This window comes from Artemia sp. Qi Xiang Cuo, chromosome 16 (assembly GCF_049724085.1).
Source record: "Artemia sp. Qi Xiang Cuo chromosome 16, ASM4972408v1, whole genome shotgun sequence".
Classification (NCBI taxonomy): domain Eukaryota; kingdom Metazoa; phylum Arthropoda; class Branchiopoda; order Anostraca; family Artemiidae; genus Artemia; species Artemia sp. Qi Xiang Cuo.
Genome location: NC_142809.1, coordinates 8,533,121 through 8,560,661, shown reverse-complemented (window position 1 = coordinate 8,560,661; position 27,541 = coordinate 8,533,121). Strand labels below are relative to the sequence as shown.

Sequence of the window (27,541 nt, the reverse complement as noted above, 5' to 3'; positions counted from 1 at the left end):
TAACTAATTTCTTTTTCATTGAGAAAATTCAGAATTGAACTTGAACTTTTCTTTACTTCATTAAGAAAATTTAAAATCCAAATAGAACTGCTTATCTTTCGAGAAAATATTCACAACTATGATATAGCTTTTTCTATCTACTAAGGAAAAATTTAGAATTTTTTAAATTGGTTTAAGAAGCATATTAAGAAAAGAACTTGTTCTGAAAAAATATAATAAAACCTTTTGAAAAGTATTGCTTGATCTTGGGGTGTGCAAAAAAGTCATAAAGTGAAGTTGTGGTGAAAAAGATAACTACTTCAACTTGTAAAATTGGTTTATAAAGGAAATTAAGAAAAAAAACTTGTTCTGAAAAGATATGATAAAAGCTTTTGAAAAAAATTGCTTGATGTTGGGGTTTGCAAAAAAGTCGTAAAGTAAAGTTCTGGGTGAAAAGAGAACTATTTTAACTTTTAAAATGCGTTTATGAACGCCATTACAAAAATAAATGTTTCGGAAAAAATATTATAAAGCCTTTTGAAAAGTATTGCTTGATGGTGGGTTATTTTAAACGCCTTATAATAAAGTTGTGGGGGGAAAAGATGAGTACTTCAACTTGTAAAATTGTTTTAGGAAGGATATTACGTAAAGAACTTGTTCTGAAAAGACATAATAAAGCACATTGAAAAGTATTGCTTGATGTTGGGGTAATCAAAAAGCTGTAAAGTTGTGGGTGAAAAGGATGGGTACTTCAACTTGTAAAATTGGTTTAGGAAGGACATTAAGAAACTAACTTGTTCTGAAATGCCATTTGAAAAGTATTGTTTGGTGTTTGAGCATTCAAAAATGCAGTATAATAAAATTGTGGATGAAAAGGATGGGTACTTCAAGTTGTAAAATGGATTTAGGAGGGACATTATGAAAAGAAATTGGTCTGAAATGCCTTTTGAAAAGTATTGCTTGGTGTTGGAGCATTCAAAAAGCTGTAAAGTTGTGGGTGAAATGGATGGGTTCTTCAATTTGTAAAATAGGTTTAGGATGTACATTAAAAAAAGAACTTATTGTGAAATGCCATTTGAAAAGTATTCCTTGGTGTTGGGGCACTCAAAAAGCTTTAAAGTAAATTTGTGGGTGAAAAGGATATGTACTTCAACTTGTAAAATGGGTTTAGGATGGACATTATGAAAAGAACTTGTTCTGAAATGCTCTTTGAAAAGTATGGCTTGGTGTTGGAGCATTCAAAAAGGCAGTATAGTAAAGTTGTGGGTGAAAATGATGGGTACTTTAACTTGTAAAATGGGTGTAGGAAGGACATTAAGAAAGGAAAGTGTTCTGAAATGTCTCTTGGCAAGTATTGCTTGGTGTTGGAGCATTCAAAAAGCTGTAAAGTAAAGTTTTGGGTGAAAAGGATGGGTACTTCAACTTGTAAAATGGGTTTAGGAAGGACATTAAGAAAAGAACTTGTTCTGAAATGCCCTTTGAAAAGTATTGCTTGGTGTTGGAGCATTCAAAAAGCTGTAAAGTAAAGTTGTGTGTAAAAAATATGGGTACTTCAATTTGAAAAATGGGTTTAGGACGGTCAATAAGAAAAGAACTTGTTCTGAAATGCCTTTTGAAAAGTATTGTTTGATCTTGGGATGTGCAAAAAAGTCGTAAAGTAAAGTTTCACCGGATGTCCATTCAATCTCACCGGATGTCCCGTTATTTCTGTCTGCAAAGGCAGTTATTCGTCGTGTATTTCCAGTTTAGTAATTTCTCTCTCCTTCGTTTATTTTCCCTGTTTTCTCTTTTCCTAGTGTTTCTCCTTTTGTATTTTTCCCTTATATATCGTTATTCTTTTTTTTTTTTTTTTTTTTTTTATTTTTTTTTTTTTTTTATTGTATGGTATTGTTTATTCTCTTTAATCTTTATTTCATATATATTGTTTGATTTAGAGTAGTATTTATGGTTGTCTTAGTACTTTATTATTGTATTGTAAGGCCCACAACAAGCCAAGCTTCATGGGCTAAACAATTTTTCTTTACGTTTGTAATATAGTTTAGTATTAATAAAATGATTGATGATTGATTGAAAGTTGTGGGTGAGAAGGATGGGTACTTCAACTTGTAAAATAGGTTTAGGATGGACATTAAGAAAATAACTTGTTCTGAAAAGATATAATAAAGGCTTAAAAAAGTATTAAAAAATGGGGAGGGGACTCTTTGGGGACCCGGGTGGGTCTTTGGGGGTCCGGGTGGTCCTTTGGGAGCCGGGGGGCCGTTGGGGGACGGGGGGCTGCCTGGGGGGTGGGGGTGGGGGGAGCGGAGCCCTTTGGGGTTGGGGTAGGGGACCTCACGACACTGTTCAAGTGGAACTTGTGCATTATAACGACCACAGAGTTTCACCCTCAAATCCTCTTCTAAATCCTCTTCTAAAATCCTCTTTTAAAATGTTTCTAACTGTTTCACCCAAATAATTCCCTAAAATGTCTAAAACGGTTTCGCCCAAATAACCCCTAAACGTAATTTCTGCGTGTTCCTTTTGCTTTTGACATCCCTGCGCTGTCACATTTGAAATTCCTATGAACCCTTTCCTGCGTTAATCTCTTCATCTCTAAGATCAAAACATTCGCCCGGAGATAATTCCCCTTTCGTGACAGATCAACCAACATTGACATCATCCGTCAGACAATAATAAACTTCGCCCGGAAACAATTCTCCTGGACGAACTCCAAAGACATTCATCAACCTTGACATCATCTGTCAGACATTAATAAACTTCGCTCGGAAACAATTCTCCTGGACGAACTCCAAAGACATTAATAAACTTCGCCCCGGAAACAATTCTCCTGGACGAACACCAATTTCTCGGAAACGTGTTCTCCCTAGGGAGGCTATGCCCATATATGATGACCCGTCGGACTGACAGCACAGGTCCCTAGGGACTCTATGCCCCTAGGGTCTAGTCCCTAGTCCCTAGGGACTCTATGCCCATATATGGAGTCCCCGTACGAGTACTAGGGTCCTCTCTACTAACATAGGTTTCAAGCTCATATCTGCAAAAATCTGTAACTTTAAATTTTTTGCCAGAAGAAAAATATACGAATATAGAAATTCGTTACGTAAGTTAATTTGTAAATTCCGTCAGAACTAAATTTAAATAGACCCAATTACCAAAAAAAAAGTAAATTTTTTACGCAAATTTTGTTTAATTATTCAATGACGGTGAGCCAAAATAAAAGCTGCATTAACTAAAAAACGATCAGAAATTAAATAAAAAAAACTAGATTTTTAAACTGAAAGTAAGGAGCGACATTAAAACTTAAAACGAACAGAAATTATTCCGTAAATGAAAGGGCTGCCCCCTCCTCACCGCCTCACTCTTTCCGCTTAAGTTTGACTCCGACTCACATATTTATTTTAAAAAACAATAAAAAACTTTAGCTTAAAGAGTGAAGCGTTGAGGAGCGAACCGCCCCTTTCATATACGGACTAATCTTTGTTCGTTTAAGTTTTAATGTCGCTCCTCACTTTCAGTTTAATAAACTTGTTTTTTTATTTAATAGTTAAATAGTACCAGAGTCCAGGTCCTCTGGTACTACTTAAATTAATTTTATAATAAAAATGAATAAATATAATTACTTTAAACTAATTTAATAGTAAATAGTACTAAAGAACGGAATTAACCCTTTACTCAAGAGTCTAAGTTTACGATTTGAATAAGGAATTCCTACACTGAAATCAGAAACCAGGGCCGTATCCAGGATGCATAGGGCCGTATCCATATACCAGGATTTTTTTTCGGGGGAGAGAAAAAAAACTTTAAAAAACACATCAATAATTTGTTTACATTCATTTTTTGTTGCGTTTTCACAAGTGGACAAACATTTGGGGGGGGGGGGATCAACGGCCCTGGATAATCCAAAATGTTTGTCCGACGCGTAAGACAACATAACAAAAATGATTATAAACACAGTTTTGATGCATTTTTAATGTGTTTTTTTTTACCAAGCTTTGCTTGGTAAAGCGGAATTTAGACATAAAAATGGTGTCTGGCGTATCCCTAAGTTCTGTCAAAGTTTTCTTCCTTTTTAATCTATTCTTTTCAAATGCATCGATAAATTAATTGCTTAAACCAATTTAATTGGTTGTTAAACCAAGTTAATTGGTTAATTGGTTGAGTTTCAGTTTAAGATATCTATTTATTTTTCAGTAAAACGGATTTGATACCCTTATATCTTTTGGGGGTTTTAAGCAAGATGCACCACATATTTTGGCTGTAGTCTAATTTAGGTTTCGTTTCAAATTTGTTAAGTTATAGGAGCTAATTAATGCTTGATTTGAGTTTTGAGTTGGCTCTTTACTTTTCGTGGAAAAAATGTGATTTTTTTAATTTATTATTGGAAAATAGGAGAAACAGTCTCAAGAAGAACGATAGAAATTAAAATTTCAAGTTTGGACTCATGAGCAGTGGCATCAGCCTTCTATCTGAGGCAATATGTTTGTTATTGTTTTTTGTTTCTGAGAAGGATATTCTCAGATGTGTTTTTTTTTTTCGGTGTGATTGCATTGTGCCATTGGCTGTATAATATTGCGAGGGAGCTCATGTGAACAGAAACTTATAACAACGCGTTCGACGTAAATCAAAACTCTTGGATAGGGTGGACCAACATAATTCTGACAAGTAATAATTCTGAGGTTGGTGATTGGTCTAAAACTGTCTAAAAGCTGCACTTAAAACTAGTGTTGTAAAATTACCGTAAAATAAAAACTTGGTAAGTAAAATTGGTAAAATAAGGTAAAATTGGTAAAAATAAGGTACTCCCTCGGAAACAAAGGGTAAAATTAGTGTTTTAGAGTTGCCCTGTAGCTACAAGACCAGCTGAGCATTTTTTGTTTTTTTTTTGAAGCATCTCTTACAGCTTTTCATGAATTTGTTTAATGATTCTGATTTTCCTGGGCATATAAAAGGTAATGCCCCTCCCTCTAGAGCTTCATTAATCTAACTAACAGTTTAGTTTATCCCTTTGGTAATATTTTGCCTAGAGTAATACCTCAGCAATTGGACAATGCCTGATTTCGGGTATCCATTAAAAAAACAAAAAAAAAAAAAATCAAATTTACCATTATTTGGGATTAAAATCATATTAGTTATTTTTTTTATACATTTAAACCTAAAAAATATTTACCTAACTGCCTTGCATATTTAAATGGCCGTAGTCAGTCGCATTCCTCATATCATATACATGCTATTTTTCATTTATTTATAAAAGTACTGAATACTATTATAAAAGTGGTTTGTAACACTTTGATGACTCTGATTAACTAAGCACCGGATCATGAGAGTGGAATATTCAGTCACTTTCTCAGTCATAAGACTGCCTTCAACAGGATTTGCTTGCAAATCTAGCTCCTCCTATTAGACTTAGATTCTGATTCAAGTGACTGTGCCTGTCCCGAAGCCCCCCTCCCCTAAACAAAAATCCTGGGTACTACCCTGAGGATTATATATCAATATCTACCTCCACCCGCCCATCGTCTCTCCCTTAGAGCTAATTCTGTATTTATCTGAAGATCTTTTCAAAACAATAGCTGAAACACAAGGACCGTTAAACTAGAATTATACTTTCTTTTTGACACTGTAGTCAGTAACAACTCATTCAGTAGCAATTCGTTGAAAATCAGGATAAATCTTAGAAAAGGGCACTGGAACTTTCGATTTCCAATTGACTGAGCTCCCTCCAAAAGTTGTTCGACCACCCCTTAGACATGAAGAACCTCTGGGAAAAAATAAACGAACAAATATTAATACATTGAACCCTTATCGGCAGTGGCATAATTTCGTCAAAATCCGGGAGGGGGGTAAAGTTGGGGCCAATTTTCCATAATCAAGTGAAAATGACAGTGAAAACTGAAAAAAAGCCATATAATACCATAAAGGCAAAGACATACTAAAGAAAAGTGACCTATTTCTCTGGATACCTGAATTATGCAGGCTTATCTTAATTTTGTCAAGAGTCTTTGCAGAAACTAAATTTCAGCTTAGGGTCAAGCTTAGGTCTGGGGGGGGGGGGGGAATTGGGTCTGGTGAGGGCAGTTACGTAGTTCCGCAGTTATGCGGTCATGTAGTTCTTTTTGATGAGACAACTTTGTTATTTGAATTAAAGGGCTTGCCACATTATTTTGGGAAGGCAATTGAAATAAAAAAAAAAATCCATAAATAGAGACCTTGCTTTAAATAGATATACTGGATATATTCCTATAAACCCAATTTACAGTAACTTAAAATTAAAGGATTCAGATAACATTTTTCTTCAGTTTGAATTAAGATCTCCTGACAAGGCTTTTAATGAGAATTATGTCAGTAGACAAGCTAAGCCACTCACTAAGCAGAGAATTCTTGCCCAATCTAATTGATGAATAGTCTTTTTAATTTATTCCGGCTTGGTTTTTTGGCTTGTTTGATTTGTTTGATTTGTTTTGTCTTTCTTCAGCTCAGTTAGAGTTGATTCAAAAGATTGGTTTTCCTTATTTTTTTTGGACACTGTAAGACAGCTGGCGCAAAAGCACCTGACGATATATCTGCCTCTTTCATTTTCGATTTTTTTTTTGTCCGCTGGCTGACATTACCCTCATTTTTCTCGGCTATTCGGTTTTATCGTTTTTATTTCTTGTTTGTCATATGTCAATCCTACTTGTAGCCCTTTCTGTCTTAACAGTTCACTGAACTAATGTAATTTATTTCAGCTAATATTTCAACATTTTAAAATTATTATTACCTATACTATAATACACTTCATCGTTCTGATAACAAGAGAGCCAAGTCAGACAAACCACCTTTTAAACCGAGGAACTTAGCTATACACAAAACAAAATCATATTCAATCCTTTTTCTGCCAGCCTCTTCGCACTTTTGTGCTCTGAAAATTGCAAGGCGTCGTAAAATATGTAAGATACCGGTAAAATACGTAAATTACGTAAAATAGTTAAAATATTAAATTTACGGGGGTCCGTAAAATTGCGGTAAAATACCGAATTTTACCGTGACCATTTTTACCAGTTACATCACTACTTGAAACCTTCAGTGTCATCCGCCTTTTTGTAAGCTTTATCTGATTTGATTCATTTGAAATTACATTTTATTTGTGCACCGTGTTGTATATAACATTTTTGCCACATGTTCAATGTTAGGAGGGGCCAATTGATCCGTCTGCGGGTTGCTTGTCTTGGCAAGTGCATTTTTGGGGTCCTAGTTTTTCAAATCCCCGCACAAAGTTATTTAACTCAGCATGGAGGGTTTATTGCCTAACCAGGGCCGTATCCTGGATTGTTTTTTCGGGGGTGTTTTACAAAAAGATTTTTTTCGTTTTTTTACATAAAATAAGCTCAAAAATGCATAAAAAATTTTTATATCCATTTTTATTACGTTTTTAGGAGTCAGGCAGACATTTAGGGGGGGAGGGGCGAACCCCCAGCTCCCCCCCTGGATACGGCCTTTTGCCTAACCTTCCTTCATGTCAAGGAAAATGTTATAGTGACCCACATCAATTGCTTCATAAGCTCTAAAATATTTTCCTCTTTTGTGAAAAGGAACGGTAATATTAAAACTTAAAGGAAACATAAATTACCCTAAATATGAGAGGGATTGCCACCCCTTTTTGCTATGTCATATGCTCATTTCATCAAACTTCAATTTTTTCAGGCACGACATTTTGCTAACGAAAGGGCTTGTTTTGTGAACGAAAACGCTCATATAAGTGAACAGAATAACAAACAGAACAAATAAAGCCATATTTCATCATGACTGTAAAAAGTAATGTGAAATCTTAAAGGTTAGCATGACTATGAGTCACAATCCATCCCCCTAATTTTTCAAATTATATTAAAGAGCGTCTTGAAATTTTTTTTTGTAGGTTTTTTTTTATACTGTTTTACTTTTTCACTCCGAAATCCGAATTCGGCCTTCCGGTTCCGGGGCTTGTGATAGTGATTTTATTGAAATAAGTACCTTATCTCATCTAACCCCTTTAACCATCTGTTCTTTGCGTGGAAGTGCTTTTCTGAAATTACTTAACAATTTAATGAATATATCTAGAGTTGAAATTGCTTGTGTTTTAGTTATCATTTGCTTTTCAAGACTTTTGAACTTAAAACCTGTATTTTTAAATAGATAGTACAACACCTTGATTTTTACTTTCCTGAGAACATTTTAGAATCCAATAAATATATTGATTTTTGTAATTGCAAGCGTTTCATTTATTACTGCCTTTCAAGGCTATTGGACTTAAGGTTGTGTTCTTATGGAGCTAGTACAACAGCTTCACTTGTGCTTTCCTTTGATCAGGGCTGCAACATCATGAAATGTTTGCTTTTCTTTCTGAGTTTGTTCATGGCCCTTTTAAATTTGTCTAGGCCTATTTATATGCATATGTATGTTTTTTTAGTTTTATATGTTTTTACTCATTTGACATGTTATGACTCATTTATGTATTTATATTTTCTTTGGCGTCTTTGGTAATATTTTTAGTTTTTAATTGCCCATCCTTTAAATTACTGTTAATATTAAATATTTATTAATATTAAATTAATGTTTGTATGGAGCTATTACAGTAGCTTTTCTTGTGCTTTCCTGAAAACGTTTAGAATGTAATAAATATAGTCGGTGTGTATTTGTAAGTGTTTCCTTTTCTTGTTGCCTAAATGACAAATTGTTTTATGGGGTTTGATCATTTATACTTTTTGTGGTAACTAAGCTTTTTCACAAAGAAAAAACGATAAAGATGGCATGTTTTTGGCAGGGAAAAAGTTTACTACAAAATGGCTGTACAAACAGTTATACCCCTGCTTTTTTTTTATAAAAAGTGATATCTTTTAAACTAGTATTAACGTTTTTTTTTAGTTATTCGTTACTTGCTCCTTTTGTTTGTTATTGTTTGTTGTTATTGTTTGTTTGTTATTGCTCCTTTTGTTTGTTATTGTTTGTTGTTTGTTGTTATTGTTTGTTGTTTGTTTGTTTGTTATTGCTCCTTTTGTTTGTTATTGTTATTGTTATTAAAAATTTTATTTAATTTTAGGAACTGAAACTTATAAGTGAAAATCAAAAGAGTCAGTCAGCTTTTGCTTGCAGTGAGGGAGAGAAAGATGTCAATAGACGAAAGAACAGATATAAGGATATACTACCCTGTAAGCCAAATTCTGGTTTTGAATTTTAAATTTCTATTGTTTTTGTTAAGAGGATTCGATATCTTAAGCAGCATTATGAGAGCCTCAACGTCGGCTGACTGTCTCAAAGGCAAATGGTCCATTAGTGAATTCTCCCAGATGACTACTTATCAGTGAAATCTATTGAGAATATGTGATTTGATTATGGAATTTGATTGAAAAGACAATGGAATTCTGTCGGCAAAGTTTTCAATCAAAGCGGGTTGCACCCAAAAAATTCGAAGAGCTGTCAAATTGATCAAATAATATTTCTTTTGAGGTGATTTTGGGCATTTTTCCTAGCAGGAGTTTTAGAACGTTTTTTGGGACAACCCTTTCCTGAATTTTAAAAAGAATATTCTGCTCCATTTGATCAAAAAATTTACAGTTTCTATTTATATAAGTTTCTCTAAAACTAAATATATCTATCTTCAGGACAAAATAAGAGAAGTTACAGCCATTTATTCGGATCGCTTATCCAAGCGGGACAAGTTATGGCAAGACCGCCCAATAGATAATAAATAGTTTGGCCACACAAACTAAAACAGTTTGGCCACACAAACACGACTCCCAGAGCCCGGGGGCAAGAGTTTTTAAGTTATGCACCGGAGGTGTATAAGGTTTTATTGTAACGTGTGTTTCTACAAACTTCGAAAGTGGTTCATTTTCATTGCAAAAATGCCTTCTTCTGTATTTTCATTGACAAATTAAAAAATCCCCCCCCCCCGGAGGGCCGTATTCAGGATTCGTAAAATTCGTATCACGTAAAATGAGATTTCACGGGAGGTAAACGCCAAAAACCGATTATTCAGTCCATTCGGAAAGAAGGATGGCCGGGTAAACAAGAACTGATCGCTTTGGACAAGTGTGTGACACAGCAAGGATGGGCGGGTTAAGTTAGGTGCTTTCTTTCTCCCCATAATTGGCACATTTCCAAGATGTTCGTTTTTTTCAGATCTCTTATTAAAACTACAAGTTATGGCAAGACCGCCCAATTAATTCTAAATAGTTTGGCCACACAAACTAAAAAAGGTTATAATGGGCGAAATAGGCCACAATTCTTTAACAAAGACTGCTCAAACAAGAGGGTTGTTGAATTTGAATGAGATGTATTTTTAAAGAACTTTAAGACTTTAGCGTAAAGTGTGAGGACTGTGGAAGGAGCAGCCCTCCTCAAATACGGAATGCTTTCTGTTGGTTTGAAGTTTTAATCTTGCTCTTTACTTTCAGTTGAAAAACCTGTTTTTTTATATTTTATATAATTCAGCAATGAGCTGTTAATCAGAGTGTATAAATTACTTGTATTAATTACTTTTTTAAGTAATTTCAAGTAATTAAAATTACTTGAATTACTAGTATTAAAATTACAGTAGACCTTCAGTGCATTTGATCAGGCTAGGCCAAGAAAAATCATTTGTATGTGTCAGAAAATATGAGACCAATCACCATTTCAAGATAATCTATTTCCCCGGTGTGATATAGCAATGGTAGCCGAACAACATTTTCTCTGTTGGTTGGGTGACATTGTTACATTGTTGTTTACATTGTTTACATGTTTACATTGTTGTTGGGTGACATTGTTGCATTGCTGTTGTTGGTTACATTGTTGAGTGACAGCAATATGTTGGGTGCAGTGAAATTACAGAGGATCAGAGAGGTCAGTTTAAAAAAAAAAAAATAGTACCCAATATAATACCCAAATTTAAATAAGTAATACCCCACTTGGGGCTAAAAAATAACATAATGACAAAAGAAACAAATTACATGTTTTGTCAAATAAGTGATATTTCTGGCCTTTGGGATGCAATTTATCCTGTTTCCAGAGTGAACAGAAAAAATATGAGTGATTGAATCTGATTCCATCTCTTGATAGCTTTCAGAAACACGAAGAAAGATGGAATAATTCGGGTGTAGAATTATTGAACAATGTACAGAACTCTTTATCCACCCTACTGACTTGGCTCACTCTCTCTCTGGCTTCACTGAGGGAGAGTTAGAACTTATATATGCCATTCTGTTATTGAACAATGTACAGAACTCTTGATCCACCCTACTGACTTGTCTCACTCTCTCTATGTCTTCACGGAGGTAGAGTTAGAACTTATATTTGCCATGCTGTTATTGAACAATGTACAGAACTCTTTATCCACCCTACTGACTTGGCTCACTCTCTCTCTGGCTTCACGGAGGGAGAGTTAGAACTTATATATGCCATGCTGTTATTGAACAATGTACAGAACTCTTGATCCACCCTACTGACTTGTCTCACTCTCTCTAGGGCTTCACGGAGGTAGAGTTAGAACTTATATTTGCCATGCTGTTATTGAACAATGTACAGAACTCTTTATCCACCCTACTGACTTGGCTCACTCTCTCTCTGGCTTCACGGAGGGAGAGGTAGAACTTATATATGCCATGCTGTTATTGAACAATGTACAGAACTCTTGATCCACCCCTCTGACTTGTCTCACTCTCACTCTGGCTTCACGGAGGGAGAGGTAGAACTTATATATGCCATGCTGTTATTGAACAATGCGCAGAACTCTTGATCCACCCTTCTGACTTGGCTCATTCTCACTCTGGCTTCACGGAGGGAGAGTTAGAACTTATATATTGGACCTTAGGCATAGGTGCCATGTTGAAGCTCTTCAGGCAGCATTACCACTTCTTGTATAGTTGGCAGATATTCAGTAAAATCTGTTTATTTAGTTTAAGTTTCCTAACAGTGGATAGAACAGGTTTTATCATCCAGTGTCTTTGGCTGGGGTACCGCAGAAAGATCCGTGAAGAGTGAGCTATTGTAAAACGTGTAGATTGTGATAAAAAAAAAAAAAATGTGAAAGATATGATGTCACCTGTAGCTGCAATGTACAGTCATTCCTTAAAAAATGTTATTGGTTCATTATTTAGTAACTTTTTGCAATAAATATCGTATCTTTATCTATTATGTATCTTGTCGATCAGTGTGTAGACATGAGGGCTTCTATTCCATATTTAGCTTTTAAAATGTAATTTTTCTGGAACTTTGAATTTTCAGTTGACTACACCCGGGTGTCTCTCTCAACCTTGCCCGGAATACCAGGGAGTGATTACATAAATGCCAACTTTGTCAGAGGTGCCAGTGGCTCACCTGCTTATATAGCCAGTCAAGGGCCTTTACCCCATACAGTAACCGACTTTTGGAGAATGATTGTTGAATGTGAAGTGCAAGTGATCATGATGGCGTGTAATGAAACGGAATCGGGGAAGGTATTTGTTTTTGCTTATTTTATCGTCGTTAGTCCAAGGAAAGTGTTTACTGAAGTGTTTACTTACCCTGTCCTTACATTTAAACTCGTCCGGTTTACATTCTTCATCAACCTAACGTAATATAAGAATACATAAAACCATCATAATCATCATTTAAAGTCATCATAATTATAATGAGCGAACTATTCAAAAATTAAAAAACGTGGGATGAACAAGGAGATTTAAGATCTAATCTAGCCTGAAAAAACATTGAAAATGTTCTTATTGGATGCTGCTATAAAGAGTTCAATAGCCCATTTAAAAAAATGTGATAGTCTTTAGAATCGAGGTTTTCGCTCTGACAATCCACGGTCATTTATTTGTTTGTTTTTTAGATACCCAACAATCGGAATACTGTCAAAATAATTGTTGACTGTTGGACAAGGGTGAGTGAATATCAGTCACGTCATTTCTATTCCTAACGTTCCAACCTGGGTTGATTTCCTATTGTATTTGATCTCTTATTTGTATCAAACTCGTATGCAGCGATTGTTTAATTAATTAGCCACCTTGCAGGTTGACAAAACAGGTCAATTGAACTTTAAGAGTGATTTTACTCAACTAAAAATCAACTAAACCTTCTTATTGTTCCAAAGTATCTGAAATATCCTGTTTTGAGCTTTTTAGTAGGTTTTCCGAAATTTGTTTTCAATTTGGATTCGTTCCAATCAAAATTGGTTGGCCAAGACACAAGCTACAAATTAGGTTACATTGGATTAGATTAAACTTGCTTAGTATGTATTTCATCGAGTCCTGTATTGAAAATTTTCAGTCTGATCTATTTAAACCGAAAACTAAATGAGCATCGTAAATCACTAAAAAAGAGCGTCAATTTAGAAACTTTTCGTCTATAAAACGAATTTAGAAACTTTTTAGAAACTTTAACAATTATTATTAGAAACTTTATTAGAAACTTTAACAATTATAAAACAATTTAGAAACTTTTTAGAAACTTTATTAGAAACTTTAACAATTATAAAACAATTTAGAAACTTGTCGTTTACTTAAAACGTGCTGTCTTGAATATTATGGCTGTTTTTAGCTTTAAACCTTTCGGATTGCTTCGCCAATCAATATCTTCAGTCAAGTCGTCCAAACGGTTATTTTGATTTATTTGTCAAGGAACAAAACCAACTAAATATTTTCAACTTATTCCAAAATATTTGCAGTCCAGTATACTATTGATCGGGAACTAATGGCCTTTTCTGTTTCGTTTGGATTTTTTCTGTATAAAAAAAATTCCAATGTTTTGTCTAGTTCGGGCTATTTCTGAACCTGGCCTTTCAAACAGTTCGTGGTAACGAACTGTAAGTAATGACCGACCAGACTCAATAGTAACCGAAACTCTTAAAAACGGGACACACTGTCATAAAAGGCAAAAAAGGTACATATTTTGTAAATTTATGACGTAAAACGAAATATTTCCCATCTGGATGTATATTTTAGCAAAAAATGTCACTTTTCTCCAAAGTAGAGCCTCTCTCTCTCTCTCCCTCCCTCTCTCTCTCTCTCTCTCTCTCTCTCTCACCCTCTCTCTCTCTCTCTCTCTCTCTCTCTCTCTCTCTCTCTCTCTCTCTCTCTCTCTCTCTCTCTCTCTCTCTCTCTCTCTCTCTATCTATCTAACTCTCTCTTTTTTTTGAGCATCCAGGTTTCGCCAGAAATGTCATTAGTAAAGGATTTTCTTGAAAGTAAGAGATTTACATATTTATATGAGTTTTTAGCTTTCACACTAAGTTATTTTGTGTGAATGTTTTGGACCAACCAGCTGGCAATACTATTAAAGCCATTTGTATGCCAGTACCTCAAAATACATATTACAAATTTAATATCAAATCAAACATTTATTACCCACTCAAGAGAAAAAACAGTGGAGTGAAACACAAAAAGAAAAGAAAAGGGCGTACACTGAAAGATTCATAATATATATATATATATATATATATATATATATATATATATATATATATATATATATACATATATATATAAAAGCGCATTAACGTTTATTTAAAAAAATAAACTGATTGATCATAAAGACCAATGCGGCAAGCTGTTTGCTCGTACATCCTCCCAAAAAGGACAGGCAGGGCAGATGCGATATCGTTAACTGACAAATTATTTATGAGGTACCGATTTCGGCTGCGCCTTGGGAGGTACATCAAAAATTTTACAAATCTGAAATAATTAATGCACAACTTCTTCTTATTCTTTTTACGGAGTATGTGATTGAAACTTCTTAGTAATGAATAGCAGGGGCACAATATGCACTATATAGGCGACCAAGTGCCCTCCGGTTGAACCGTCCGCGATTCGGAGAGATTTTACCGTAGGCAATCCTGATATTTTGTATACATTCATTTTTAATAAATGAGCAGGGTGAAGCTAGTGAGCGAGCAAAAGAAATACCTAACCAAATAATACGGTCCTTAGAATAAAGAGACAAAGAATCATAATAAAGAGAATGACTTGACTTATTAAAACATATAAATTCACAGTTAGAGTTATTAATATACAGATTTACCTTACTCAATGCGGAAAACAGCGTTTTGAGATTATTAATCAGGCCTTGGGGTGTACGACTGATCCGAAGGACATCATCTGCATAAGCATTATGACTAATACCTAAATCTTTATAAGAATAACTTGACGAAAGACTACGAAGACAACCTCCTAAAACATATTTTAAAATATAAGGTGAAAGTACTCCTCCCTGTCGCACTCCCCGTTGGACAGAAATCGGGTTCGAAACATCATTATTTCATTTAATACGGACATTTGCAAGACTATACCAATACCCTAGTAATTTTACAACTGAAAAATTGACACCAGTCCTTAATAGAGAATATAATGCCTGCGAATGTACAACAGTATCAAATGCACCACTAATATAATATGAATCGATGATTCATTGCATGATTCATTACAATGTTGATTCATAACAGCATATTTCATGATTTTGCTTAAAAGAAAATATACCTGGCTACAACCCATGGTTTTACGGAAACTATATTGAAACAGAGTGAAATCACACTTGCTTATTATATGTATGAGGGTTACATATTCAAAAATTTTTCTAAATACACACGAAACCGTTATAGTGTGATAACTAGAGCAAGAACTTGCAGGCTTACCACGCATCAGCACGGCAGTGACAGGACCTGACAGAAAGCTGTCAGGAACCAGAGATTGAGTGAGGCACATTTGAAAAAGCAACTTTATATGGATTTCAGAATTGGGCTATCAAACGCAAGGAATTATGAGCAAATTCCGTCGCAGTCAAGATTTTCAGATCTTTTTAGCTGTTTAATAGCCTCTTGTACATCATTTAAGCTGACCGAGACTACATTTTCCTGTGACAATGAGTTATGCGAAAAAATTGCACTTAAAAATTATAATATAACTGATTCAAAGATTCAGCACATCTTTAAAAAACATTTGTATAATGCGACACAAAGTCACTAATATCAAGTGAAGACTGCACTTTAGGTTCACACTCACTCCCCTTAATAACCCTGCGCCATGATTTTTGATCTGTGGAAGCATCCCAACCACTTAAGTGAGCATTTCTCTGAGCTAGTTTATATTCCTTTTTTGTTTTCTGCTTTAGACGAAACACTGTTCCCGCTTGGGGGCGTTCACATGCGTACGACATGTGGAGCCAGAGTCTAGCTCTTTTCTTTGCAGCAAAAACATCATCATTTATAGACCAATAAGGTTTCCTCGTACCAATGCATACACGCTCAACTGTGACAGCCGTTTTAGCCGCGGATTTTAAACCGAACACTATTTCCGTATAGTAAAAACCCAAATCTAACTTCGCTTTGGGGCCAGGGACAGAACACTGGAGAAGATGGTAAGGCATTTTGATCAAGGAAAGTGGCGCACAGAGTGTAGAGATAAATAATTCTGGATCACAACGGTTCCAATTATATTTTTCGCGCCGCTTGTCCCTGCGTCCTGCTGGACAATTATTAGTACAATTATATAGATAGATAATATATACGGTAAATACATAATTACAATAATATATAAATACAATGGCAAATTTTTTAAGTACGATTGCAATATACAAATCAATACGAATACAATCAGAAAATAAAATAAATACGAAAAGTATAATTATACGAATCTAACATTATCCAAATAATTATAAAAAAATATGATATGACAATTTATAAAATAAAATTTTTTGGTAGTATTTAAAACACTTTTTATGTAATACGAGTGACGTCTTGGGAGGGGGAAAAGATAACCTTCAGCTACCTAATCTCATGCGTGCTTGCTATTGGATTCCTCTGCACATTATTAATCTTATTTGTATATATGTATCGTGGATTATTGTTATTTTTCAATAAAACATTTTTACTTTAAACTTTTTTGTTTAGGAGAGAACTTTATTCTTTGTATAAACGAGATGTTCAGCGAGTTATTATAATCATAGTATAAACTCTAAACTACGTCTGCGCATTTAGGGGCTCGAGGTCATAAATATAATGTATTGAATTTGGTCTTTTGACCTCGATAGTTTTATCTTTCTTGTATCGTGCCCCCTCCCCATTGTCTAACCGACAAGACAGACACAAATACACAATCTCAGTCTAAATATCTAGGGCATGAGATAGCCTGGGCAGGTTCTGCAGATGAAGGATGGCAGATTACCAAAGAGTGTGCGTGTCCGCCAACCGTCAAGGGCCAAACAAAAAGTATGTCGTCCCCTTTTGGGGTTGGAGGATGTTGTAAGGAAAGAGTTAAGGGAAATGGGAATTTCCTGGGAGGATGTAAAGAGGGATGCCTTGAATAGATTGGGATGGAGGAGGACCGTGCGCGGCTGTGTTGGCCTCAGGCGGTTTGGTCCTTCTGTGAGTTGTTGGTAGTAGTAGTAGTAGTCTAACTATCTTAAGGTTGACACACCGAGAACAGAGTATTTGAAAAACAGCTTCATTTGAAGTTATACATCGATTTAAAATTACCTTCCTGGTGACGGTACCCCTAAAAGTGTCTCTGTTGAATATTTCAATAGAAGGTTCAAAAGTCATCTAAAACCTCGATTTAAGACTAGCGGCAAATCAGATATTCAATTATACCCGTCGCCCTAAATTAAGGAATAGTAAAAAAAAATACTTTAAAATCACTAAATTGTGGACCAGAACCACTTCGATACTGAACCACTTTGTTTAATTTGTGTTTATTTTATTGTTGTAGCATAAATGCGAATGTTATTGGCCGGAAGAACTTAGACAGGAGCGCAACTTTGGAGCCTATTCGATAAGGCTGCTAGACTCGAGACAAATTGGGACGGATTTTTGTCTTCGGAAGTTGGAACTTTGCTATCCAGATTCAAAAGGGAGTAGAGGTATTTATTTTTTTTTTTTTTTTTTTTTTTTTTTTTTGAACAAAAAAAATTACTTTTTTTAAACGGACAAATTCATTACGGAAAAAGATATATTCATAAAGGATTTTTTTTTTCATGACGGGAAACAAAAGTTATAACAGAAATTTTGTATTTAGTACAGAAAAAATTTATTCCCTACGAAAGAAATTTCCAATATAAATTAATGCTGAAATAATCTTTTAAAAAATGAAATAGAAAGGAAAGATATAACTATCTTTTGGATTTGGTGGTATATTTCCTGAAATACCCCCAATCTGATTAAAAACAAACAGAAATTAAATTAAAAAAACAAGAAAAAATATAAATTAAAGAAGAATTTTGCATCATTAAAATCATCAGGAGTAACATGTTTCGTTGGTGCATTTATCATAGGCAACGCAATAGCGCTGCCTAAGCAAAGAATGATGTTGGCACAATGTATTATTTATTTATGTTTTTCGTTTTTTTTTTGTTTTTTTTTTCTTTTAGACCAGGGCACTTCGTATCGAAGGAGTTGTCGTACAAACTTCAAAAAGAGCTCATTTGATTGGAAATTGGAAGGGCTTGTACCCTTTTTAATAGCCGACAGTGATTGGAAGGTAACTAACATCCCTTCCATGCCCACCATTTCCCCAAACACATTCAATCAAAATTTTGAGACAGCTATTTTGCTCAACGTAGGTGAGAGATCCGGAAATTATGTCTTTGAGTATGATACCCCCCTCCCCTCAGAGCCCTCAGGGCGAGGGTTGTAAGTTATGCCCTGGGGGCATATAAGGTTTGTATAGAAAGGGTGATCATAGAAACTTCAAAAAGGGTCCATTCGATTGGACATTGAAAGGGCTAGTGTCCTTTTTAATAGTCGAAAGTGATTGGAGGGCAACTAACCCCCTTCTCACACGCATTATTTCCCCAAACACATTCAATCAAAATTCTGAGATAGCTATTTTGTTCAACGTAGTTGAAAGGTCCGGAAATTATGTCTGAAGATGACAAACCCCCCACAGCCCCCAGGGCAAAGGTTGTAAGTTATGCCCTGGAGGCATTTAAGGTTTTTATAGAAAGTTGTAATAGAAACTTCAAAAAAGGTTTATTCAATTGGGAATTGAGAGGGATAGTGTCCTTATTAATAGTCAAAGGCGATAGGAGGGCAAATGCCCCCCCCCCCGCCCATAATTTCCACTAACACTTCCAATCAACATTTTGATATAGTCATTTTGTTGAACATAGTTGAAGGGTCCAGAAATTATGTCTTTAAGTATGACCCCCCCCCCCTCACAGACGTCATGGCTAAGGTTGTAAGTTATGCCCTGGGGGTGTATAAGGTTTTATTGTTATAAAATGTTCAAAAAGGGCTCATTCGATTAGAAATTGAGAGGGCTATTGCCCTTTAATAGTCGAAAGTAATCGGAGGAAGAATCAACCCCCCCCCCCACGCCCATTATCTCCCCAAACACTTGATATAGCCATTTTGTTCAACGTAGTTGAAAAGTCCGGAAATTATGTCTTTGAGGATGACAGCCCCCCCTCCCCCTAGCCCTCAGGGCAAGTGTTGTAAGTTATTTCCTTGGGGCATTTAAGGTTTTTTATAGAAAGTGTTGTCGAAGAAGCTTCAAAAAGGGCTCATTCGATTCGAAATTGAGAGGACTAGTGCCTTTTTATGAGTCGAAAGTGATCGGAGGGCAAATGACCCCAAGCCCCCCCCCCTACGCCCATAATTTCTCCAAACGCTTCCAATCAAAGTTTTGAGATAGCAATTTTGTTCAAGGTATTTGAAAGGTCCGGAAATTATGTTTTTGAGGATAACAAATCCCCCCAGCCCTCAGGGCAAGGGATGTAAGTTATCCTCTGGGGGTATCTAAGGTTTTTTATAGAAAGCGTGGTCATAACTTCGGAAGGGTCTCATTGGATTGGTAATCAGGCGCTCTAGTGCTCCTTTTAAGAGTCAAAGTGATCGGAGGGCAGCTAACCCCCCCCCCCACGCACACACGTCGTATTGTCCCGAAATACACCTAATAGAAAAATTGAGATAGCCGTTCTACTCAAAATAGTCTATATATCATATAACAAGGCTTTTGGGGTTGAAACAAACCCCAGAGATTAGGGGCAAGGGTTGTATTTTATGTCTAGGGGGCATTTAAGGTTTTTTATGGAAAGGATGGTTGTTTAACTTTAGAAGAGGCTCATTTGGTTGAAAATCGGAAGTTTTAGTTACTTTTTCAGATTCAACAGTGATGGGGGGCATTTACCCCCCCCCCTCGCTTAAAACCCCACCTTTCACCAAACACATTTGATTTTCTGCGAGGAAGACACCTCCCCCCTTCCGTACAACTCTCAGGGAAAGGGCTGTAAGGTTGTAAGTTCCCCAGGGAAAGGGGTGGAAAAGGGTTGTAACCTTATATGCCCTTGGGGCATATAAGGTTCTTATAAAAAGGGTGGTCGTAAATGCTTTGGAGGGAAAAAATTATCAGAGCGCAGCCCCCTCCCTCCCATACACAAATACACACAAACACATCGTGTTTTCCTGAGAGTCCTTTTATTCAAAATAGTTCAAATATCATATAACAAGGCTTTTGAGGTCAATAATGATGGAGGTCAAGTAGCACCCCCCACCCAACTACCCCTCTTTTTACCAAATGCATGTGATTGAAATTATGCAATGGCAATTTTGTTTAAAATTGTCCAAAGAACATATAAAAATGATTCCAGGGTCGGCAGAACCTGATTTTAAATTGGAAGTTATAGTGCCCTTTTTAAGAGCCAAAGTGATTTGAGAGAAACCCCCCCCCCCCCACGCCCATATAATCCCATAACAAATGTCCAAACAAAGTTTTGAGAGATCGATTTTTCAGCATTGTTGAAAGGTTCCGTAATTATGCGTAGGAATTGTTGTAGTAGCATTAGTGGCAGTATGCAAATAGCCCCGTTTTTTCAACATCCCCTTCAACACACGATGAAATTTTTAACTTAATACCATTAAGCGGTCCTGAAGCATTGCTGATACGTCCTCTTGATAATCTATATGGGCGTGGCGTGTTTCGATTTATTTCAATACAGTTACAATATTGCCCAAAATTTTTGCCTTAATACCCTTAGGTTTATTAGTTGTAGTAGTAGCAGTAGGAGTACAATTAATAGTAGCTTTAGTAGCAGTAGTAGTAGTAGCAGTAGTTGTAGGAGTAGGAGCATTAGTATTATGATGCAAATAGTGTCTTTTGGTTAGTTCAACATCCCCCACAACAAGCGTTGCAAGTTTTCATATGACATTCAAAACTATCCCTAGGATATTGCTCATAGGCCCTTTTTGACAATCTGCATACGGATGGCAGGCTGTCATCCGTACAACAGATATATTATCTGAAAATTTCACCTTCATACCTTCATAGGTTGTGGAGTTTGAGCTAGCCCGAAGACACTGTTTGTATTCATTTAATGCTGCTTCTAACGACATTAATGGCATTAAGTTTAAACTTTTAGGAAACGTTTAGGAGGAGTTTCAATTAAACGAATAACCTATATGCATGCAGGTATTAAAATTGCACATAAGGACATAGGCAGCGATGCTCTATCATAGCTAGTAGTATCATTGATATTTTAAAGGAGCTAATTTGATTGAAAATTTAAAGTTCTAGTGCTCTCTTAAGAGTCAAAAGGGATTGGTGGCCAATCAGCCCTCCTCTTTAGCTCGTAATTTTCCAGACACTTCCAATCAAAATTTTAAGACAACCATTTTGTTCAGCATAGCTGAATGGTCTAGTAACTATATCTTTAGGGAAATTGGGTAGGTCAACCCCCCACAGTTATATAATTTGCCTATTATGCTTAAAAACTAAATGTTGCTTTAAAATTAAATCAAAACACTATGTTTGTATGCTGGTTGCCAATAAGACATCTCAGCAATACATCAAGAACGACTAAGGGTATTAACTTCAAATTTTCGGGGCTACTTCTATTACTACTTCTGCTCTTAAAGTTTTACTCAATCAAAAGAGTGTAAGTGTATCCAGGCTGTGAAAGAGCATAATTATAATTTTTAGTAATGGTATTGACTTTTATTTATTAGGTCAACTAGAGGATGTATATGACTAAATTAAACACTACTATTTGTGTCGGGATTTTCAAAAGAGCTTATGTTGTTGAAAATTGCTGAAAAAGTATCTCCAGTATATAAATAGCAGGCCAAACTATAAATTTTTAGCGGAAAACCTGAAAGATTCAAACTATTATTTTCTTTTTCCCTGAAAAAGACTCTGTCAATATAGAACGTAACAGAAATTAATTTTAAAAGAAACCTTTTCTACAAAATAAGTTTTTCAAAAAAAAGTTAAAGACCTCAATTAAACCAAAAATGAACCAAAATAGAATAAGATAATCTACCAAGCCTACAACCACTACAAATCAGTATCAATAAATAAATGAAACCCAAAACAAACAGAAATTGAAATATATTACAGAGTCAAAATCAAAACGAACAGAAATTAATATGAGTATGGTTCAAAATCCCTATGCTTTCTAAAAGCCAGAATGTTATCTGTAATTTACTGAAAAAAATATTCTTTTTAATGTTTTCACTTTTATAACTTTATAAAATCGAAAATTAATTAAGGTTTTAAGGAATAAATATCAGCATAACTATATTAGACTGACAGTGCACACTTTTTTCAGTAAATTCATTTGAATTTTTTTCAGTAAAATACAAATTATGTTTACAAAAAAACGCATCAAAATTTGTTTATTTGCAGTTTTGTTTCGTTTTTGCGATTCGGAGAAATTTTTTTTGGGGGGGGGGGGAAGAGGGGCTTAAGCCCGGTAACCCCTCTCGATACAGTCTTTGGGGGGAGGGATTCGCAAATTTTTATCATCAGGGCATCTAACGAAAGAAAATGTGGGGTATAACCCAGATTTGGTGGGAAGTAACAGCAAGCATCCTAGTTGTAATTTTTGGGAGTACATATATGATCTGACCTTTGTTTCGAGGAGGGAGGAAGTTGGAGAGTCGTTAAGTTTTCTCGGTAAAAGAAAGTAAAAAAAACACATTATAGTAAGTATCTGTAAATTGCTGTACCAACAGTTAATTTTTATGTTCTCTGTGAAGCACTCCAAAGAAAAGTAAAGAGCTGCAGTAAACCTAAACCCATTAGAAATAAAGGTGAATACTAATTCAAGCGTAAAACGAAGATAAATCACCTTCAGTAAATAAATGAGACCCAAACTAACAGAAATTACAAAAAAATAATCAAGTAAAACTTATAATGAATAGAAAATACCGAAAACAAGAATAATAAAATATATTTTATACAGTTTCCCCTTTGAATAAATCCAAAATTTCTGAGGCTTTCGGGTATGAATATCAATATATATTAAATTCCCAATTTAAAAATTTTTAGGTAATAACTACAAAAAAAAGAAAATTTTTAGAGGACAACTCCCCAAAAAAGGTACCGACGAACATCAATCTCCTTTGAAAAAGTATCTCCAGCATATAAATAGTAGGCCAAACTATAAATTCTTAGCGGGAAACCTGAAAGATTCAAACTATTATTTTCTTTTTCCCTGAAAAAGACTGTCAATATAAAACCACAGTTTATATAATTAGCAGTATGATCATTCCCTATCTCACCCATTATAAAAACCCGGACCAAGGTACAAGTGCTCCGAAGAACGTAAAAACATAAGCGGCATTAGATATATTCATGGGAAGACAAGTCAGATTTCTCTTGAACGCGAAACTTGGCTTCAACGTTGGAATACTAAATTTTGAAGAAACTAATTTTAAATTAATTTATTCCAATACATAAATGAAAATCGGTAATTAGTAGTGCAATGTTATTATTAGATGTGTTTAGGAATTAAGAATAGGTTTCGAAGTCTCAAGTTGGTTTCAATGGCATTTTGAGAAAGTTTCTTGCAAAATACGTGTTCCGGGGTAATTGGACCGCTGATGGCAGATCAAATGAGAGGAGCTGTTTGTACGCACCAATATATATATATATATATATATATATATATATATATATATATATATATATATATATATATATATATATATATATATATATATATATATATATATATATATATATATATAATTAGTTCAGATTTTTATAGGAATTACAAGTAGGTTTCGAAGTCTCGAGTTGGTCTCAATCAGGAACCCTTGTCGCCATCTAAATTCACAAAGTGCAAAGATTTTCAAACAGAGGTGTTTATTGTTTAAAGTTCAGGAAAGGTCTGCCCATTTCATACGAAAACATTGATTGAAAACGAAACTAGTCTTATCTAGGCTCTCCGCCAAAACAGGGTACTAGACTAGTCAAATATCACAGGAACTACAATCTCAGAAAATAAATATCACGACGTGAAAAAAAATGATAAACTATCCAGTTGCGGATCCAGAGGGGAAGGCGAGGGGTACCCCCCTAAAGTAGTCTAAAGTAGTGTAATTTATCTAATTAACGCAATTTTGCATTAATTAAACTTGCTCCTAACGTAAGTTTATCGGATCAACCTATTTTGCGCCCCCCCCTAAAAAATCCTGGATCCGCCCCTGAAACCATCACACTTATTCCACTAGCTCTTAGAAGAAAAAAATTCCTTATTTTCACAGCTTTCAGCAACCTCCCGCCCCCTTTCTTGTAAAATCATACACAGGCCAATCAGTCGAGTCCACTGTATGTAAATAATAGATTGTCATAATTTGTATATAAATTAAGTCATGCCTGTGAGATGGGACAGTTGCAAACCACTTGGCCGGCTCATCAAGTTTTTTTCTGCTTTCGCAATTTCGAATAATGCACTTTCTAACCATTTCTCATTGATTGACGCAGACACACTAAACCATAAGTGCACAAATAAGTGGGAGGAGCTTTTTGTTCGCACCGAGAATGAAGAGCCAGAAATCATCTGCGGTAAACTTACTGCTAATTATATAAACTGTGATATAAAACGAACAGAAATTAATTAAAAAATAACTTTTTCTACAAAATACGTTTTTCAAAAAAAAAAGTAAAGAACTCCATTAAACCAAAAATGAACCAAAATAGAATCAAACAATCTACAAAGCCTACAACTACCACAAGTCAGTATCAATAAATAAATAAAACCCAAAACAAACAGAAATTAAACTATATTACAGAGTCAAACTCAAAACGAACAGAAATTAATATGAGTATGGTTCAAAATCCCTATGTTTTCTAAAAGCCAGAATGTAATCTGTAATTTACTGAAAAAAAAATTCTTTTTAATGTTTTCACTTTTATAACTTTATAAAATCAAAGTTAGTTAAGGTTTTAAGGAATAAATATCAGCATATCTATATTAGACTGACAGTGCACACTTTTTTCAGTAGATTCATTTGAATTTTTTTCAGTAAAGTACAAATTATGTTTACAAAAAAAAAAACGCATCAAAATTTGTTTATTTGCAGTTTTGTTACGTTTTTGCGAGTCGGAGAAAATTTTTGGGGGGCAAGAGGGGCTTAAGCCCGGTAACCCCTCTGGATACAGTCTTTGGGGGGAGGGAGTTGTAAATTTTTATCATCAGGGCATCTAACAAAAGAAAATGTGGGGTATAACCCAGATTTGGTGGGAAGTAACAGCAAGCATCCTAGTTGTAATTTTTGGGAGTACATATATGATCTGACCTTTGTTTCGAGGAGGGAGGAAGTTGGAGAGTCGTTAAGTTTTCTCGGTACAAGAAAGTAAAAAAAACACATTAGAGTAAGTATCTGTAAATTGCTGTCCCAACAGTTAATTTTTATGTTCTCTGTGAAGCACTCCAAAGAAAAGAAAAGGGCTGCAGTAAACTTAAACCCATTATAAATAAAGGTGAATACTAATTCAAGCGTAAAACGAACATAAATCACCTTCAGTAAATAAATGAGACCCAAACTAACAGAAATTACAAAAAAATAATCGAGTAAAACTTATAATGAATAGAAAATACCGAAAACAAGAATAACAAAATATATTTTATACAGTTTCCCCTTTGAATAAATCCGAAATTTCTGAGGCTTTCGGGAATGAATATCAATATATATTAAATTCCCAATCTAAAAATTTTAGGTAATAACTACAAAAAAAGGAAATTTTTAGAGGACAACTCCCTCAAAAAGGTACCGACGGACATCAATCTCCCTGGAACTTTATAACATTTAAGATTTTTTTTTCTCCCATAGCTTACACGCTTCTTTTCCATTTCTTTAGGTCCTTTCATGTATATTATACTCTTTGTTTTTTTTTCAAGAACCTATATGAATCCCTAATGATTTTCCATGGAATACCCTGGGATCTTAAAAACGCTTCAAAACTGCTAGGACGCACAATCATAGAAATTATTTACCAATAAAGTTGTCCACACTGCATATATCTACCCTACCCAGCTATTGGAATACCAAAATTTTTTAAAATTGTTCCCTTTCTCAGGGAATCTAAACTTAAGAAAAAAGAAAATAGTGCTTCGAAATAATCCAAAAAAATTCAAAAATAATCTAAGCCATTCTTAGAATGGCTTGAGATCTAACCGAAAGTACAAACAAAATTTAAGATGGCAGCAAGAACACACCTAAAATGTAATCCTTTTAAAAATTTAATAGAAAGGAAAGATATAACTATTAGCGAAAAGTACAAGAAAGCCAATAAATAAAAGAATGAGTATCTGAAAATTGCAGTTTTGGCCTGAAAGTTAAGGCTGATGTTCCCCTAAAGCTATAACTTTCACGGAGAAGAGAAATTACTAGCATCACTGGTTTGATTAGTTTCAGGTCCATTTACTGAGTTCCATTAGATTAGTTCCATATTACTAAGCCTGAATTTACTTGGATTTTTCTTAGAGTTTTGGAATTTTTCTAAACTTGCAAAAAAAAATGGAAGTTTCCATTTTGACATGTATTTTGCCTATTTTGATAGGAAAAAAATGGCCCTTAATAAAGCTATTTGAGGATTTAAATAAAAGGATGGATTCGGCACTAGACCTACCGGCGGTGCTGATTTTCATTCCTTGGCCTTTCGGCCAGGGAGTTTAATCGGGGTGGGGGTCAGTCATCCTGTGATTTCGCACAATCTTTATCTTCACCAGATTTCTCCCGGTACTTATTTACAACTGAGTTCACTCGGTTTAAGCTTCCAGTCACACAACGAATCCCTGTCCCAAACCAAAAAATCGGCGACACCAGGACTCGAACCCTCCCTGAAGGACACAAAGGTCTAGCGTGTTAGCGGGAAGGCGTCATGACGTCGAACCGTGAGGAGCACGAACGTCAAGAGCAGTACAAAATCCATTATAACATCGACAAAAAAATCCGTCAGAACCTCGAACCGTCATAACGTCAAAAATTTTAAAACTTTACCTTTTTGGGGTTTAGGGGGGAAAAGGTACCTAGTTTAGGCTAGGTCACGTGTTTAATATGTGTTATGCTTTACCTCAGTCCCCCTGATGTGCTAATACATAGCCGGGATTTGTTTCTAAGCTATTATATACTTATTACTATTATATAAATTTATAAAGTTCTTAGATGGTATGAAGGTTCGAGGTTCTGACGATTCGATGCTATGACGTTTCGTGCTTGTGCAGGTTCGCCGAAATGGTAGCACCCCCATGTTAGCCACTGAGCTATTTTGTATTGATTATTCAATTAAATTTGTAAATGAAATAATAAAAATATGCAAAGTAAGCACAATAACAAAATAAACGACGTACCAGGGTCTTGTGATCCCAAAATGTCGAA

General features: G+C 35.1%; 1 protein-coding gene across 2 annotated transcripts in view; it reads left to right on the top strand.

Annotated features, from left to right (window-relative positions):
• LOC148942534 (uncharacterized) overlaps positions 1 to 27,541 on the top strand; it is a 112,971-nt gene that overhangs the window by 36,515 nt on the left and 48,915 nt on the right. For both annotated transcript variants that reach the window (XM_089102134.1, XM_089102135.1), the window contains exons 3-5: positions 9,032 to 9,140; positions 12,196 to 12,407; positions 17,649 to 17,799. In XM_089102134.1, coding sequence (XP_088958260.1) covers positions 9,032 to 9,140; positions 12,196 to 12,407; positions 17,649 to 17,799 — 472 coding nt within the window. The remainder of the gene's footprint in view (positions 1 to 9,031; positions 9,141 to 12,195; positions 12,408 to 17,648; positions 17,800 to 27,541) is intronic.